This window comes from Pieris brassicae, chromosome 10 (genome assembly GCF_905147105.1).
Source record: "Pieris brassicae chromosome 10, ilPieBrab1.1, whole genome shotgun sequence".
In the NCBI taxonomy this organism is placed as follows: Eukaryota; Metazoa; Arthropoda; class Insecta; order Lepidoptera; family Pieridae; genus Pieris; species Pieris brassicae.
The window spans coordinates 6,878,189-6,895,415 of NC_059674.1; the positions used below are offsets into that span (position 1 = coordinate 6,878,189).

Genomic DNA, 17,227 nt, shown 5'->3' on the forward strand with positions numbered 1-17,227 from the left:
TTGTTCACTTGACAGTCATTATGATGCCTTAGTTTTACTCGTAAAATTACAGTTAGTAAATTTAATACACGTTGTAAACTTAAATAGTCATCATCATCTGAAAGATTATCCAATTCCAACAATAATTATCACTTATATGCGTGAAACGTAATTTCTCCTTTTTTTAAGCCGGTTTAATTTTTTGCAATAAGTCAAAATTGTTTCTAAATGATATCTTATATCTTGCTATATCGAAATAAAGAAAGGTAGTCCGGAATTGTATATAGGTAAATTACTGATTTACACTACCTATATGTTCTAGTTTTGTTAACTACTGTACTACTTATATAATGAATAGAATTAAAATTAACTTATCCTCAAAAAAACTCTAAAATATATATAAAGGTTGTTCCATCCTGAAATCTTGAAACTGTTGTTTACTGAACCCGACATTAATTTAAGGTAAAATAATAAATTGAATTCGTAGTATAATTGCAAATAAGGACAGGCAATCAAGGCTGTATTGATTACGCATCTAAATATTCTATACACATGCTTGCTAGGCTCGTTTTATTGTGTAAATAGGTTATAGAACTGTTTTGCATATGTTGTAAGATTTTATAAGTCATGTCTCGTTGAAACGTCATTTAGTAAAGCACGATTCCCAATTGGAAGTCCCTATATACAAATCAAAGAACTTTATTAAGTTTTAAAGTACTACTATCGGTACTTCAAAATATTACAACAATATAATTAATTTATTGTTATTTCTTCTTCTCTTATATACGGTTCGCTTTTATATTTTGATTTAAATATCGCGCCATGACCTTTATAAAAATGACAGTTAAATTTCAATGGCACACAATTGACAGATCACAGCTGGTAAATAACAAGCTGAAGTCAGCGACAAGCGCAATACGTCAATAAGTTCATTCCGTGATCCGTCATTTAATAATAAAATTAGTTGGATCGCAAAGCTCGGTATGTTAACACGTGTCGCAGTTTTAAAATGTAAACAATTCATGTGAAAATGTCGAAAATGACACTATATGTGTGTGTTTGTGTTGTTTTGTTTATGAATAGTGTGGTTTCGTATTCGTTTGTGAATGAATTGGAGACAGACCAACAACAACACAGACATTGTACACATGAACACCCCAAAGAAGACCAAGTAAGTGCCATAATAATTAATTTGATTATAAACAATCTCTTTGATGCATTTAAGTCGAATATTTCGATGCGAATATTGATTTATATTAAAATCTTTGACGGGCGGGCTTTTTTAATGTATCTATGACTCATCTCGACGAAGAAATTACATTAATTACACGCTTATATTATTTAATTCTTTTGGAAATATAGAGAAATAAAAAATGTTTGAGTTTTGTATCGCGAATTTATCTAACCTAAAATTAGTTTTAAGTTTTTTCTTTGTTCAAAAATTAAAATTTAATAAAATCCTTATTATGGAAATATTTTTTTAACGTTGTCTACGTTTATATTATTTGTTTGCTTTGTTGTAGTTTTCTATTTTGTTTTTTTTTTATAATTCCGACGTCGAAATGCGTTTAAGCATCCTCTCTTGTAATCTTTATCAGATAGTCAAGCTGCCCTGTTTCATCCTGGTGTACTTCAAGTAGGAGGAGACTGGTCAACTCTCTTTTCCTCTTCAGTTGTACTTGTACTATAGTTTGTTGCATTGTTCTCTCTTTATTGCATCGCAAAGCATTCCTCGCCTCGCTGTAACTAATTTAGTCCGTCGTTTTATCGAAGATAAAAACGGTCTCAACTTTCATTGGAGATTTTTTTTGTTGATTTAAATTGAAAAGTTTTGACACATTTAAAAGCTTTGAGATATTAGACTCATAATTGTCTCTAAACTAAATTTTTGTTTTCTTACTTCATTTACCGCAAGTTGTAAACGTTTTTTACGTAAAACTTGACGACGAGCATTTCATGAAACGATGTCCAATCAATTAACGATATAAATAGCTAAATATATGACACGACACAGTTTTTGTTAATATAACTATCGCGAAAATTTTTTAAAAGGATTATTAAGAATATCCATAGCGCCAAATCACATTTATCATGACCACACCATCACCAAACAGCCGAATTAGGTATTAGTCACTTAAATGTATTGAATAATTTTCAGTATATTTTTCCTTTCGTAAATTTTTGAACCTTTTTGTGTTCAATCATTGTGTTTGTGTGTGCCTATTTGTTTAGTATAATTGTTTATTTGTAGTATATAATTGTTAGGTGTAGCAATATGGAATATTTATAGTATATTTAGTTAAAAGGATGGAACAATGTGATCCACGTTTTCATGAAATGATGAAATCAATTTCGATTCGTTTTTGTTTTCTTCCTAATTTACGTTACAAAATAAAATGAATACAATGAACTAAGTTTTATGATATATATATATACACTCGTCTATCGTACTATGTATTGTATTTTATTAAGACATTAAAATTAAAAAAAATATTCGTATCTATATTTATTATATGGCTTGCTCATGGGAACAGAGTCGTAAAACACTATAACGACTGTGTTAATGTGTTGTCATTTTTGACATCCCAAAATTACAGTTTTACAGTACATCGCGTACTATAACTGTAATTTTACCATAAAAATCACGAGGATGTCTTTATTCTTCAGAAATTATTTCGTCCATATGTTAGTATTACTCGTTCTTGAAATAGATCGCAACAACCATAAACTTAGTTTTAGATTAGATTGTAATTCTACTAAATGATAAAGAGGTAATGCGAAAGTTTAAAAATAAATAAAGAATGAAAAGAATCCCTGTTTCACCAAATATTTCTGCGACTAGTGGTAATATATTATTAACATATACAGTCATCAAAAATACCTTTATGTACGGTTACGGTGTCGTTCGTAATTATGTTTAAACAGTGGAACAAATCGTAAACTTCAGTCTAATTAGATGAATGACTGTAATAACATAAAGTTATTTTGTAACTATTAACACTAAATACATAACAATGTTTTAATGGTCGAAGAGGCAAAAATAAGCTTTCATATGATATGTATAATTGTATATGCCATGTACTTAGTATCCTAGTAATAACAGCAATATTATCGAAACAATGCCTTTACAACTGTGAGCTTATCCCCGCAATAATAGGCCTTTTTGAAAATATGAAAAACACCTTTAACTAACTAACTAATTAAAATAACTTGTAATAATCCTTAATTTATTCAATGTATTTGTCTGTATTGGAGTTTATTCCGTCGGAAACTGTTTTTGATGTGATGCGTTTTGGCCAGTTTATGGACGAATTAAAAATAAGATTTTGTGTATGCTCTATGGTCACTAATGTATAATCGTAATTGTTTATAAATAGAATTGGGTTCGATAATACTTCAGTGGGCAGCTCAGTTGTGCTCAGTTGTGAAACGACGGACGTCGAGGTGATACGGATAGATTTGTATTTTGCCTTGACGTCCGATAATGAAACTCAGCTACAGATTAGTCCGAACAACTCCTCTGTACACTCTCCATGGTAAATGCGGTAGAAGATCCAGAGAGACCCCACATCTCTATGCAACGCCAAGGGGTCAGTGACTGGTCGTCGACGATTCGAATCGCTCTTCGTTGAATACGGTCAAGCGAAAGGAGCTGGTACTAGGGAGCTCCCGGCCAGAGATGAGAATTTGCGTTTTAAGTTAAAAGCGGTGGCCCGTAGTGAATTACTGTCTCGCCTTGCTGAGCACAAATAGATTCTTAAGAGGCTAATTTAGAGTTCACTTCCAAATGACTGCGAGACTGAACGTCATTCGTTATTTTAACGCCCGGTATATGGATGCTAGCTGAGGCTTTAAGGAGAGTGTCTTCAAAGAGGATTAGCAACAAAGGGAAAGGGATAGCTTGATAAATAAACAATACAAAATTAAATTCAAACAAATAGTTCCTTAGTACGTTCATTATTTTTTTATGTAATAGGCAAACGGGCGGGAGTCTCACCTGATAAGTGATACCGTCGCCTATTATACATTGCCAGAGGGCTCGCGGTGGTACGCTCTTTTCTTGAAGGATAATATATTTACTTATTTTAGTAAATATATGACGCGGCAGGACGTGACTAAATAAAGAAAACTCCAATGAGTGAAATGCGTTCCAATTCTTAAAAGGCCAGCAATGCACATTTGCCTTCTATAACATAAAAGAAATTCATTATTCGATGATGGACGATGTCGATGTCCATCTCAAAGCCAAATGAAGTCATTTGAGCGGGATTAATTTGATGCCACCAAAAATAAAGTAACGAATGATAATTTTACTAATTTCCTCGCTTAACGAACAAGTATTGCAATACAGTAAGGATTGCCAGCATTAAAGGTACACTATCATAGGGACTAAATTTTTAAATTTGATTTTTTCTTTTCTTTATCAATTATATATATAGGTAAAGAATTTTGTATATTTGTGTGTAACAAACGAACTTGTAAACACGAATACAACTTATACGTCTCTAAATAATTAGTATGTTATAATAGTGTTTTTAATGTTCCGTAGAGTGTAGACATCGCGCGCCAATTTTGCGCTGTCGAATTTGAATATTGCCGATCGGACCATAAAAATAATTTTTAATCTATGACCTAAATTCAATTCTTGTTTATGGACTTCAAGTATCTCTCAACTGAAATGACAGAAATACAAAATGCGTTAAGTTTTTGACATTTGACACGATGATGTGGGATACTGTGATCGTGACAGTTACAGTTACAGACTTGGAAAATATTTTTTAATTCACATACGCTTCGGCCTGTATCTGCATGTCGCAGATGATGCGCTGAGTTTCGGGGATTGGCATTCGTGTTAAGAAAGTCATACGAGCATTTTAATTGCATGACAAGCGTTAGAAAGCGTTGCGATTCAAGAATAACACTAATTTCTAGTCTAACATATGGTACAGTGGGTTTTCCCCACGGTTAATCATGTTTCATATTTACACACATGCACAAAAGAGCAGTGTTGGCCTGGTGGCTTCAGCGTGCGACTTCCATCGCTGAGCTCGGCTGTGCACCAATGGACTATCTTCCGCTCGAACTGTGAAGGAAAACATCGTTAGGAAACCGGCCTGCCTTAGACCCAAATCCTCAACCCTATCACCTACTTGCCTATTAGATTGACAAATAATCGTGAATCAGATTTATAAATCTGAGGCCCAGACCTAAAAAGGTTCTAGAGCTACTGATTTATTTATATATATCGCAGTATAGTAGTTAAATCAGAGAGTTGATTGAATCTATAGAAAGTTAATTAAATGTCAATATTCAATAAAATCATTTTGATTTAAATAAAGCAGCGTCGAAAACGTTTAACTATCTGTCTGACCGAAAGCCAGCTAAGCAGCCAAATTGATTAACTATGTAAAACAAGACTACTTTTTATACCTATTTAAGTACCTAAGCTGTTTTGTTTTTTAAGAACTTTGTTAAGTAGATTAAGTATTAACATATAGAGAAGAGCGTTCATCCCTAACTTAAAAGGGATGTATGTACTAAAATATAGATTTACAACTATTTACTTAATAAAGAAATTTCGGATTTTTTGAAGACTCCGCCGTGATTATTTCATTTGCTATTGTTATTTCGGTGTCATCTTGAAGAACTGAGAGCTTGGAAATGCCGTGTTTTGCTTTATTGTAAATGGTTAGGTTAGTCTTGTCTTGTTGCCTAGGAACGTTTAGGAAACTCGTTAAACGTTTCGTTCACTAACTTGTCTGACGGAACTTTAGCGACTTGATTGAATATAGATTTTCAATTAACTGTCTAGAGATTCAATAAACTGTCTGATTTAACTACTTTACTGCGACATATATAATACGTGAAAAGTGGGGTACAAGAGGATACGAAAGGTAATGCTTAGTTTGGCCTTGAGCGGCCAGTGGTTAAGAAGTTGTTGTTGGATGAAGCGAGAGAGGAGGTGGCAAGTGGAGGTACGTCTCTGTCTACCTCTTCGGGAAAAGTGAATACGTAAATTAAAAAAAAAAAAAATATATATATATATATATTTAATGTGTATTATTATTTTAATGGGAACTGTCAATGTCGAACAGTAGTTGTTTAGGTAATGTTTAAGATATTTATTTCCACACATACTTACATAGTAATCTATGTATATAAAAATGAATCCCTATTTCCCTTGATCACCTCATCACGCGTGAACGTCTGGACCGATTTCGCTAAAAATTTTTGTTGTGTTTGTTATTGTCAGTAGAAGGTTCTTATGAAAGAATTAAGAAAATTGCGCGGAAAATTAGAAAATATAAAAATACTTAACCACCATATTAAGTAATCATGACTTTTGTTATGATAGAATTTTTTTTTTCAGTGCATAGCACTATTCAAACTTTTTTCATGTGACCTTATGGCGTTTGACATAACATTGACTGAAAGAATGCGTGCTGCAAATATCGTCAATGAAGATGTAAGAAAAATTAATATCGTTTAAAACAAATGCTTCGATCGGAGTTATTATATTAATAAAATACGTATAAAATAATTACAGTAGCTAATTGTTTGTGGCATTAATCTTGAAAATCAATGTTTGGCCAGTTATATGTCGCCTGTTCCCGTGTCGGAATACCAAAACTATTTATATAGGCGCCAGAAAAACATACAAAGAATGTTGTATATCATAAAGCATTTTTAGTTAAGTAATTATAACAATTCGAAATTAATATTCATAGTTAAGACATGACGTCTGTCGGGTCCGCTAGTATAATAATAATAATTAAAATTTATAAATAGAAAATTAAAACAATTTTTAAAAGTTTGGTCCTTGTGGCCCTTAATAGCGTGGCATTTCCTTGCTGTATTGCGATACTTATTCATTGAAAGTACCACCAGTTCTGGGATGACCTGGACTATCTACCAAGCGTTAACCTAAGTTTAGGTAGTGGCTGTGCACTTGAACGCCACAGTTCAAGAGTCATTATTCCAAAAGGAACAAAATTAAATTGGAAAAGAGTCTAGCAGAGCGTGATTATAACAACATTGTCATAATATCCGAATACATAATATACTTTAGTCATAATTGCGTGTTAAGTAAAAAACTAATTAAAAAGTATTTATTTTCAACACGAGAAACGTGAAACAATAAACAATTATTGTTACTTTGACATCTTTACGGTCTGTTTTATTTAATTATTTACAGAAAAATAAAGATTATAAATAACAATTATTAAAATATATTTTATTACGTGTATTTCTGTGTTTGTGTTTCGTTAGTAATACTTGTCTATTACTAAAAGCCACTTGCGAACACATCTGCACTCACACAGTCAGAGGAAAATGATAATCATTAATTCTCTTCGGAAGCAGAACTGACTACAAACATAGCATAATATAATGCTCATTCGTATATAAAAAGACACTCTTGGCCTCAGATTTCAATAAGTTTCATGATGAGTTGTCACTGTAATAGGCGTAGGTCATTAGCAACACGTGCAGAGTTTTTGGATCTAAGGCAATTGGCAATTCCTTACGATGTATTTCTCCGTTCGAGCGAATGAAAAATGCGCACAAAGAAAGTCCATTGGAGCACCTACGAACCTACGGCCTCAGGGATGAGAGTCGCACGCTGAAACCACTAGGCCATTACTGCCCTCATTCATACTTGGTTGTAATAAAATAAATATTGTTATTTTTTAGCGCATTTTTTTAATGCCATTTACTTTTGTACCTAATGAATAAATTCTTTGCGATCTTATGTCATTAACATAACTATGATAAGAATGCGGTAGAGGTGTATATTATAAATAAAACAATTACGTTTATGGTATATAAACCAGCTCTGTCTGACATCATGATGTTATGAGCCATCTATGCTGAGAATTAATTTGGGCTATAACAGCATCTGGAGTATGTCGCATTGCAGCACGATTGCGGTGTTGAGGAGTTGTTCGGATTGATGCCTGCAGCTGTCTTTTATTATCGGAAGAAATTCCAACCAAGTACGGCCTTCTTTAAGGTAATCGCCACCACTATATGGAATCAGCTGCTGAAGTATTTCTGAACCTATCTACTTAGGGTCCTTGAAGGAAAGAGCGTAGCAATTCTTAAAATGCCAGCAAGGCACGAGCTCTCTGGTCGTGTGAGTGTATGGGCCTTCCATTGGCCCGCTGTTATATAGAAAAAATCCTGGGGCGATGTAGTTTGTTGTATAGTAGCCCACGGGAAATAGTTAATCTACTACACCTAGTATATCAAAAACGAATGTCCTGATATTTATGAAATTTGTATTGTTTCTGAGTAAGGGTAAACCCATAAAACGAATAACCGGAGATAAAATTGTAAATAAAATGCGTTCAAATTGCGTAATTCAATTAGTTGCATCGCTAAGCAGATTAAATTTTTAATCTAAATAAATATACTGTAACGAATTGCATTAATTAGATATTCGTTACGAGTTGTTAAAGCATTAATAATAGATATATTTTACGGATAACGGATAGTTGCGCGTAATTTGTGTTCGTAAACACGTAGATTACACTGGATTATTTCCGAACCAATTCTGAAAAGGCCAGCAAGGCACGAGTCCTCTGGCCATGTGGGTGTCCATGGGCGGCGGAATCACTTATCAGGTTAGCCTCCTGTTCTATACAAACACTATAATTATACTAAGTCTATGACATTTATGTTTTCACTAGTACTCGACGTCCAGCGGAGTGAAGGCTCCAAATTTTTCCATTTGTCTTTGGTGGGCTCAAATCCTCAATTTTTTCTTTTTTTTCTTAAAATACTGTTACTTTAATAAAACACTCAAAATACTGTCTTAAAAGAAAGACTACTTAATCAATGCCCTGGATAGATCCCAGTGTGATTTACTGATTTATTTTTAGCTTTTAATACACTGTATGCATAACTTTAATCTTTATTTTCAATAACACAGTCTAATTTTTCATTAACATAATTGCTTCGTAGGAACATTACTAGAATCTTTTAAAACGTCTGATTATTCATTTATCGGTCAAAAACAAAAACTTACTTACGCAAGGTTCTATCTTTGTTACACTAAGTTTGTATGAATATATTTTATTGAAGAGTGAAACCGTACAGCTCGTATAAATAAAGTATAGGACATCAGTGTGCTTTAGAATATCTAGGACCACAATCGTATTATGCAAGCTTCGAGGCCATTTGAAATGTCAAATAGAACTCGGTTCAAGTTAACTGATCTTTATGTTAGCAACAACAATCCCACAATTTTTAAATTATTTTTTTAGAACTCAGGGCAAACAGGAGGCTCGTCTGATGTTAAGTGATACGGCCCATGGGCGCTAAGGAACCAGCTGTCCCCTGAAGTATTGCCGAACCAGTTCGACTCAGGGTGCTTCAAGAAAAGAGCGTACCAATTTTTAAACGGCCGGCAAATAGCGAGACCTCTGGCATTGGAGTGTACGTTTTTTTATAGAACAGGGGCCAACGGCTCACCTGATTAGTGATACCGTCGCTCATGGACAAGTGTGCTGCAAGACCGGCAGGCAGTAGCTGGTTTCACGTAGCATGGTGCGCGGCAGAAACTGCCTTAAAAATGCTTGGTTGTAAAGCGACGAGGTAATGCGGGTTATCGGGTTTTAGCTTACTGCAAAACAATTTATGAAGACATTTTCCACCTCAAAGAGGGCGTGAGGAAATATTTGAAGAAGCTGGAGGACTATAACTTTTTTTAGTATTAGTAACAATTTCCTTTTTTATGAAACTTCTTTATCGGCGTTGGAAAAAAATACCGTCATATTTTTCGATTACGCGTCACATTTTTCCGTTACGCGTCACATTTTTCTGTTACGCGTAATATTTTCTTGCCCCTACCACGATTGATTAGAAAATATACGATGCCATTAATAACAAAAATATATAATAACGATAACAATGATAGTAATAATTCTATTACAATTAATGAAATTCTGTAATAATCTTAGTAGTTAGGTAAAATGAAATAATTGTATGATTTGTATTCATGTCTATGTTAATAGAAGCCTTTTATTTAACTTTATTTAATTTAACTTAATTTAACCAATTTCTGTAAAGTTGCATATGATATAGATCATTTTTCGAAAAATAAGTTCTTAAAGAAGTGTCATTTGTTACGTGTGTACACTAGTATACGCACATTTTCTTTTTAAATATTCAGTTATACTTTGTTTAAAGTTTAATTTCAGTTTCCTTTATTAATGTACTTAATTGACTTATGTTTACTGTTTCGTATACTGGTACTGTACTGTACATTATCGTCAACTCATGCGCCGATTACAAAACACCTGCGGCCTGACTTAACACGCATACTAATGTAGACGTAACTGATCGTAACAGTGAAAGCTTTTGAACCCATCTGAATTCGTAATTAACATAATGTTAAAAAGTGGAGCGTAGGCATGAGTGTTATTTACAAGCCGTGTCAGTGCGTTATAACACACATGCAAGCTATCCTTTTTTTTAGTTTATTTTGTTTTTTTTGTTCATATTTAGTTTTGTCTCAACAACTATGTGTAATATGTATTTTTGCCTATCTTATCCAATTTAATAATTTTTTCTCACAGTGGTTGCCTGGAAAAGATCGCTCGAAAGCGATAAGGCCGCCAGTTGCCATCCTTTTAATTTAATTATATTCACTTTATATATTATGTGCAACGAAGTGTTAATAAATAACTTAACCCTCATGAAACCCATGCTTTTCCAATAATAAAAAATATAAAAAAAATATATCAATGGCGCTACAACCTTTTTAGGTCTGGGTCGCAGATTTCTGTATCTGTTTCATGATCATTTGTTAAACTAATAGGCAAGTAGGTGATCAGCCTTCTGTGCCTGACGTACGCCGTCGACTTTTTAGCTCTAAGGCAATCCGGTTTCCTCACGATATCTTCCTTCAATGTTCGAGCGAATGTTAAATGCACATAGAAAGAAAGCCCATTGGGATCGAACCTACGAACTCAGTGATGAGAGTCGCATGCTGAAGCCACTAGGCCAACTGCTCCTGCTGTTCCAGTAATTATGGGTTTATTACATTTATTGTATATGACGTGTTCAAATACTTCAGCAAAAGTATTTTAAATACACGTAGTTGCATACGTTACATTTGTCTCTGGATTTATGCACTGGTATTACATTGCTTATTCTGTACACGGGGAATCACCGAATGATAAAGATTTATTGTAAACAAATGTTAACGGCAGCGAGAGAACATCATTACACGTGTGACGGGATTCCACCTGGTTCGAAGTCCTTAATTTGGATTTAACGATTTCAGAATTTTACGTGTTTTCGTGACTTTTACTTCTATACAGTTGATGGAGTATGCTAAACATTAAAAAGGTACACAAGATACGACACAAAAAAAGATCGGTGACGAAAGCAGTTGATGCTCTTAGCCATGCAAAAAAATTAAGTGGAAGTGGTGTGGAAGTGGAAGGTGGATCATACGGCGCGCCTCAAAGGTGGACGAAAACAATGACAGGGAAGAGTCCCACCAGGCATACGCTACAGAGGTTTGATGGCATGATGACATTGACAAAATCGCGGGTTCCAAATAGGGGTAGAGAAAGATGGCGAGCCTTGGAGGTGGCCTTTACCGGGGAAGGTTACTAATACATAATTACTAAAAAAGGTGTTTAGTAATACATAGGATAATTAGATAATAGTACAGGAAATAAATTAACTACAAAATTAACAAAAAACTGTTAATGATGATTCTATTATGAATCACCATAACAGTTTTTTTTAATTTTAATAATAATAATGAAGCCGTTTCCAATCATGACAAAAAAAATATAATATACAGACGACTTTTTATACATTATTTTTATTTTATCAACCTATATATACTAGCTACCACAACCGTCTATTGGAACCCCTTTACGGGTAAGCCTTTTTCCAACTGATTCTTTCTATTGCTTTCTTTCTCTGTTCTACCGCTTGTATTTCTTCCACCTTTTTTAATCTCGCTTAGGTCCATAAAATAATTCCAATCGTGTTCTATAGCGGTTGAATTACATAATATTAGTGAAAGTGCGGAACCGTACTGTTGGCTTAAGCTTTCGGATATAAATCTATTCCGTTGCCGCGCGAAATGACAGCTGTCATTATATTGATGAAGATGTCAAATGTCAATGGGACACAGTTGATTTTTTTAAGACCGATTGTTTATTATGAACTTATATATGTTTATCTATGGTTGTTATGTTATTAATCAATTGATTTATATACATTGAAAAAATAGCAATGATTGACTTTACCGATAAGTGATCTCTTACAAGCAACCCAATAGTAATAAATGAAGAAATGCAAGAGTGTGAAGCTTAATAATACCAAAAAATTTAATTAGTGTTATTTACATCATAGCTGTTGATTATGTTACTGATTATGGTAAATACATTAATAGCAAGGGAGCCCATGCTAAATGGTATTTACTAGGAGGGAGTGTTATACAGACAGACCTATTGAGTTACGAAGCCTACATTATAAAAAGAAAAATATGAAGTTGCGGCTATCAATTTTCTAAAATGTAAAAAAAACTCTTGCATGGACATTTGAGCCCGTCAGATATTGATTGTCTTACATCAAAATCTAATATTATGTATTACTAGCTACCTCCGCGAACTTCTTTTCTCCTTAATGTGATTTTAATTAGCCTACCTTTTTAGTACATACCAACATGAACATTGCTATGCGGGTAGCAGAGACTGTTCGAGTTTTACGGAATGAAAATTTTTGGGTTTTTCTGTGAATAGTTCTCTATATAAACCTCAGAGTTCAAGTCATACGTTATTAATGAACAATAAAAATATAGGGCTTAATAGTAGAGGGGTAAGATTTTTGGGTTGTATGTATTTTTGTATGATAATTCATAAAATTAGGGGTGGACACTCATTATCACTTAGGGATTTGAAATATAGATAGTACCTAACCAATTTTCAGATATACTGAATATGCATAAAGACATTCATAAGAATCGGTCTAGCCGTTTCGGATGAGTATGGGAACGTACATTGTGACACGAGAATTTTGTATCTATAGAGAGTTCTGCCATAAACTTGTTAAATAAGTCACTAAGATAAAGACAAGACGTGTGTCCCGCCGGACAGGGGGCTCTGCGAGCGAGTAACTGTCGCCCAGGCCCGGCGTGGAGGCGCCAAGCCTTTTAAGCAAATAAAGCCCCTTAGTTGTCTGGCTTCTCGCTTCTCGATCTGCCTGATAGGCTATGTAGGGGTCTTATGCATCAAACGTTTTTGACATACGAGAGTCATACTTAGTGCGAGCTTGCTACCCCACGATGATATAACTTTAAGACCTGTACAACCTACTTCATAATGACATCGTTGTGTTTTCTGATATCAAATTGTAGAGAATTTTTAGGCTTCGCTCTTCATTTCTGAAAGTATTCGCGGCGCACAGCTTTCTTCACTCTCCCCTGTCTTCGGCAAGCCTTTGCGGGTGGTGGAACTCATACTAGGCCTTGTAGGATTTGTAAACTTTCTGGACCACTGAGTGTTACAAGTCCAAAAAAATGGAGTGGTGGTGGTGGATCGGAGTGGTAACAAAGTGTCTAAAGAATCGTTAGTCTCCTAGTTACTAGAAAAATTGCGATATCGTTCTTAGTGTATCTATTCAAGAATTTATTTAATAACATTGAGAAGTAAACACTAAATTATAAAACGCGAATATATATTATAAATAATATTTATATTCAAAGCAAAAGACCTTAAGAAAATCTTCCGTGTTTATGCTATAATGTCTGACCGGAAGTATGCAACAGGAAGTCGTTAGAACTCTTAAATTGAAATTTTGCAAACACTTGTTTGATATCAATTCACCTCCCGATAGACACAATTATCAGATTGGAAGATAGTTATTGTTTTACCGGAAATTAAAGTTTGAATAACCGCAGTGCGTGTGTAATAAAGATCTAAGCCTCTTGTCTTTAGTAGTTAATGATTAACTACAAATTTTAGTGTAAAAATAACATATTTTGATTGATCAGTTTATAAATATATATGTATAGAAGTATGTTTGATAAATTTGTCGAATCAAGAATTAAGTATGGTGGCAGTTTTTGTATGGAGATGTTCAAGTTAAACTCTTTGTTTGAAGTTGGCTCTAATTGTTTAAAGCGTGAGCTTATAACTAAGATAACATTAGGGGTAGAGAGGTTGCGCGCGATTAGCAAATACCTAATTTGACATATTGAAGAGTACGTGACTTAGTCACTTATGTTATTGGACACTATCGGAAACGAGAATGTTAAATTACAATTTATGAGTGTGCGATTACTGATATTTAATTTGCGCTTATAATTATTAACTAATATATATATACGTCCCAAAGTTATGGAACATGAAGTACCTTAAATATCGTAAATAGGGTACTGAAAAAATACTTTGTGACTTTTTAAAGTTAGTAATTCTGCATTCAAAGATTTTCTTAACTACTTGCCTCGTCTGGTAATCAAACCGTCTTAAATGTAAAAAAAACTAACCTACCTAACTTGTGATGCGAAAAATTATTATACATATGTGTTTATATGTTGTTATTTTAACACTTTAAGTCGCGTGCAGCTAAGACATTCTTCGTTGTTCTGGTACGACTTCACACGGCTAATTGAACGTTTTTTATCGTTGCACGCTAATTGCTGTTCTATTGTCTGTGAACTATTGGTATTTTATTTATTTACAAAGGCTTGCCAACGCTCGCAAACTAATAAATACACAAAGAAAAGAATAATAATATATATATTTTTTAAACTTGAGTTAAAAGCCCTGATCTTGTCTGTCTTATCGGATTTGTAGATATCCTATGGTCGTTCAAATGTTTAACGTAATGATAATATGTTTTTACTATATTACGAAGTTTGGGTTGTAAGAGATATTCTATTCACGGGACCATCAAAAGTAGCTGAGTGTAAGAGTGTAACGCTAAAGACGAAACACGACACGAAACGATGGCGATCACGATCTTTCGTTTATATTATCCCGGGTTAAACAAGCGACTGTGTTAACAAGGACATGAATTGTTGACATTTCCTTTATTGTATTTCAGTGGATGTGACATAGTTTTAATGGAGGAACACGTTTATGGGTATGAAGAGTGACAAAGCGCTATGTATGCCGAGTTTACAGAATATAGGGGCTCCACTCGGACTATGGTTCGCTTGTACATAGCAAAATTATAAACAACTGAGTACATTGTGCGGCGTTAATGAGTCTTAACAACGCACTACCTTGGCTGGAGATCTTCTCTAGTTCGCTCTAGACAGTTATGGAAGAACATTCTAGTAGCAGCAGATTGCTTAGTTGTTTTTATTCCAACTACTATTGTGGTAACGTAATATATATGACCAATATCGGTTTGTGCCGCAATTTTTAGGCATTTTTCAATAACTTTCGTTACCTTTACAAAACTGACATGCACGTCTCGACTCGTGTATCGTATGTTCGTGCTAACTCGTTAATTAAAAAGTTTATATATAACCCCTATATGGGTCTCGTCACCTCAAGTCTCCGCATTTCTTTGCTTCATCTGCAACTGTACAGTTACCGGGTAAACCATCCGGGACTGTCACGCTTCGGCTTTTTTTCGGGTTCCATCAAATGCCTGCTTGGGAATTGGGAATCTTTTGGAGTGTGTATGTTTCTCGGCAGTGCTCAATCTTCTTTATGAGATAGTCATATATAAACAGCTTGAATGATATATTATAAAAGTCTCTAGAAACCAGTTTGAACGTATTATATGCAAATAATCGAATTGCATCACCCTTAACTGGTTCGGTCAGTGACCTTTGTTGTGCATGACCACGAGTGAAAACTTTGCTTACGATATTTTTGAGATTTAATATGAAATTCGTGGAATTCCGTATCTTTACAATTAAATTACGATTTTTTTATAGAACATGCAAAGAATAGACAAGATTGTCTAACGAAATCGTTGACTATGACTGGTCACCTTCCTCCAGAATAATTAATAAAAAAATAATAATTAAAATACTTAGAAAAATTGAAACAAATTTAAAAAGGCATAAAGAAATAGGTATCGCAATACAGCGAGGTATGTCATCATTTACACAACGCCACAGGGACCAAGCTTTTTAAATTTGTTTGAATTCTCTAATTATTCTCATTGTATAGATCAAGAATATTGTAAATACTGTATATGTGTGTGTTAGTGATAAAATAATTCCATTAAATACATTACATTAGTAAATACGTATTGTTTAATACATAAAGGAATTTATGTTAAAAACAAATTTAAAGAGTATTGTATTTTGTTAACATAGCTTTTACACAATTAAAAATAAGTTTATAATTATAAGTTTTTAATAATAATACACAGCTTCAGTCCGTTCAAAAAGTATTTTTCTTAAATTTAAAGAGTATTCAGACTTTAATAAATAAAATTGATATTTTGAGCTAATAAACAAGAGAAAAATTAAAAGCTCAAATATAGGTTTTCCTCAAATTTTGTTCCCTTTGAAGTGGAGACTCTTAGGCCGTGGAACTCAAGTGCAAATGCGCTTATTAAAATTGAAAGACCAAACTTTTAAAGTAGTTTAAAATTTTCTATTTATCAATTATCATTATTACTATTATATTTTTGTTAAGAATATTATAAATACTGTATGTTGGAAATAATTGTAAATGTATACATGGAAATACCAATATTTCTGCTATGAGGTTAAAGCCTTATAGTAGTTACAATGACGCAGAAGCTATGACCTTGCGTTGCGGTCCAGATTGCCCAAGGCCGCGTTGCAAAAGTGCTAAAAGAAATTATCAACAATACTGAGAAACTATGAAAGGTCAGTTTCTTCATACTATGTTTTATCAGGCTGATTGAAGGAGGATTATGGTTTTATTACAATAGAGATTTGGCAACATGTCCGTGATACTTCTAAAGATGAGCTTGAATCTTCTCCCGGGAGAGAAGGTCCAGTTCTTCTCCCAAAATAAAAAGTAAATAAATATGTGTTTATTGATTAAAAAATACCTGTGTCAGGGTTTCCAGCTCTTACATAACAAAGTTAATTATATATTCCTTAAATTATATATTATTTATTTTTGTTTTTTTGTAACTACATACTAGGTCTCAAAACCAGCTTTAACATTGCGTGGGTGTGTTCATAAGCCAGTCCTTTAGTCGTATTTTTAGATTGTAGACGGTAAGCGGGTAGATGTTAAGCAGTCTATTTCATTTATTATAGATATAGTCTGCTTGC

The 17,227-nt window shown here is 33.7% G+C and overlaps 1 protein-coding gene across 2 annotated transcripts in view; it reads left to right on the top strand.

The window, feature by feature from the left end:
• The first annotated feature begins 956 nt into the window (after window positions 1-956).
• The window catches only part of LOC123714922 (leishmanolysin-like peptidase), a 65,111-nt gene continuing 48,840 nt past the window's right edge, over window positions 957-17,227 (top strand). For both annotated transcript variants that reach the window (XM_045669591.1, XM_045669592.1), the window contains exon 1: window positions 957-1,150. In XM_045669591.1, the coding sequence (XP_045525547.1) occupies window positions 1,010-1,150 (141 nt within the window). In that variant the 5' untranslated portion in view covers window positions 957-1,009. The remainder of the gene's footprint in view (window positions 1,151-17,227) is intronic.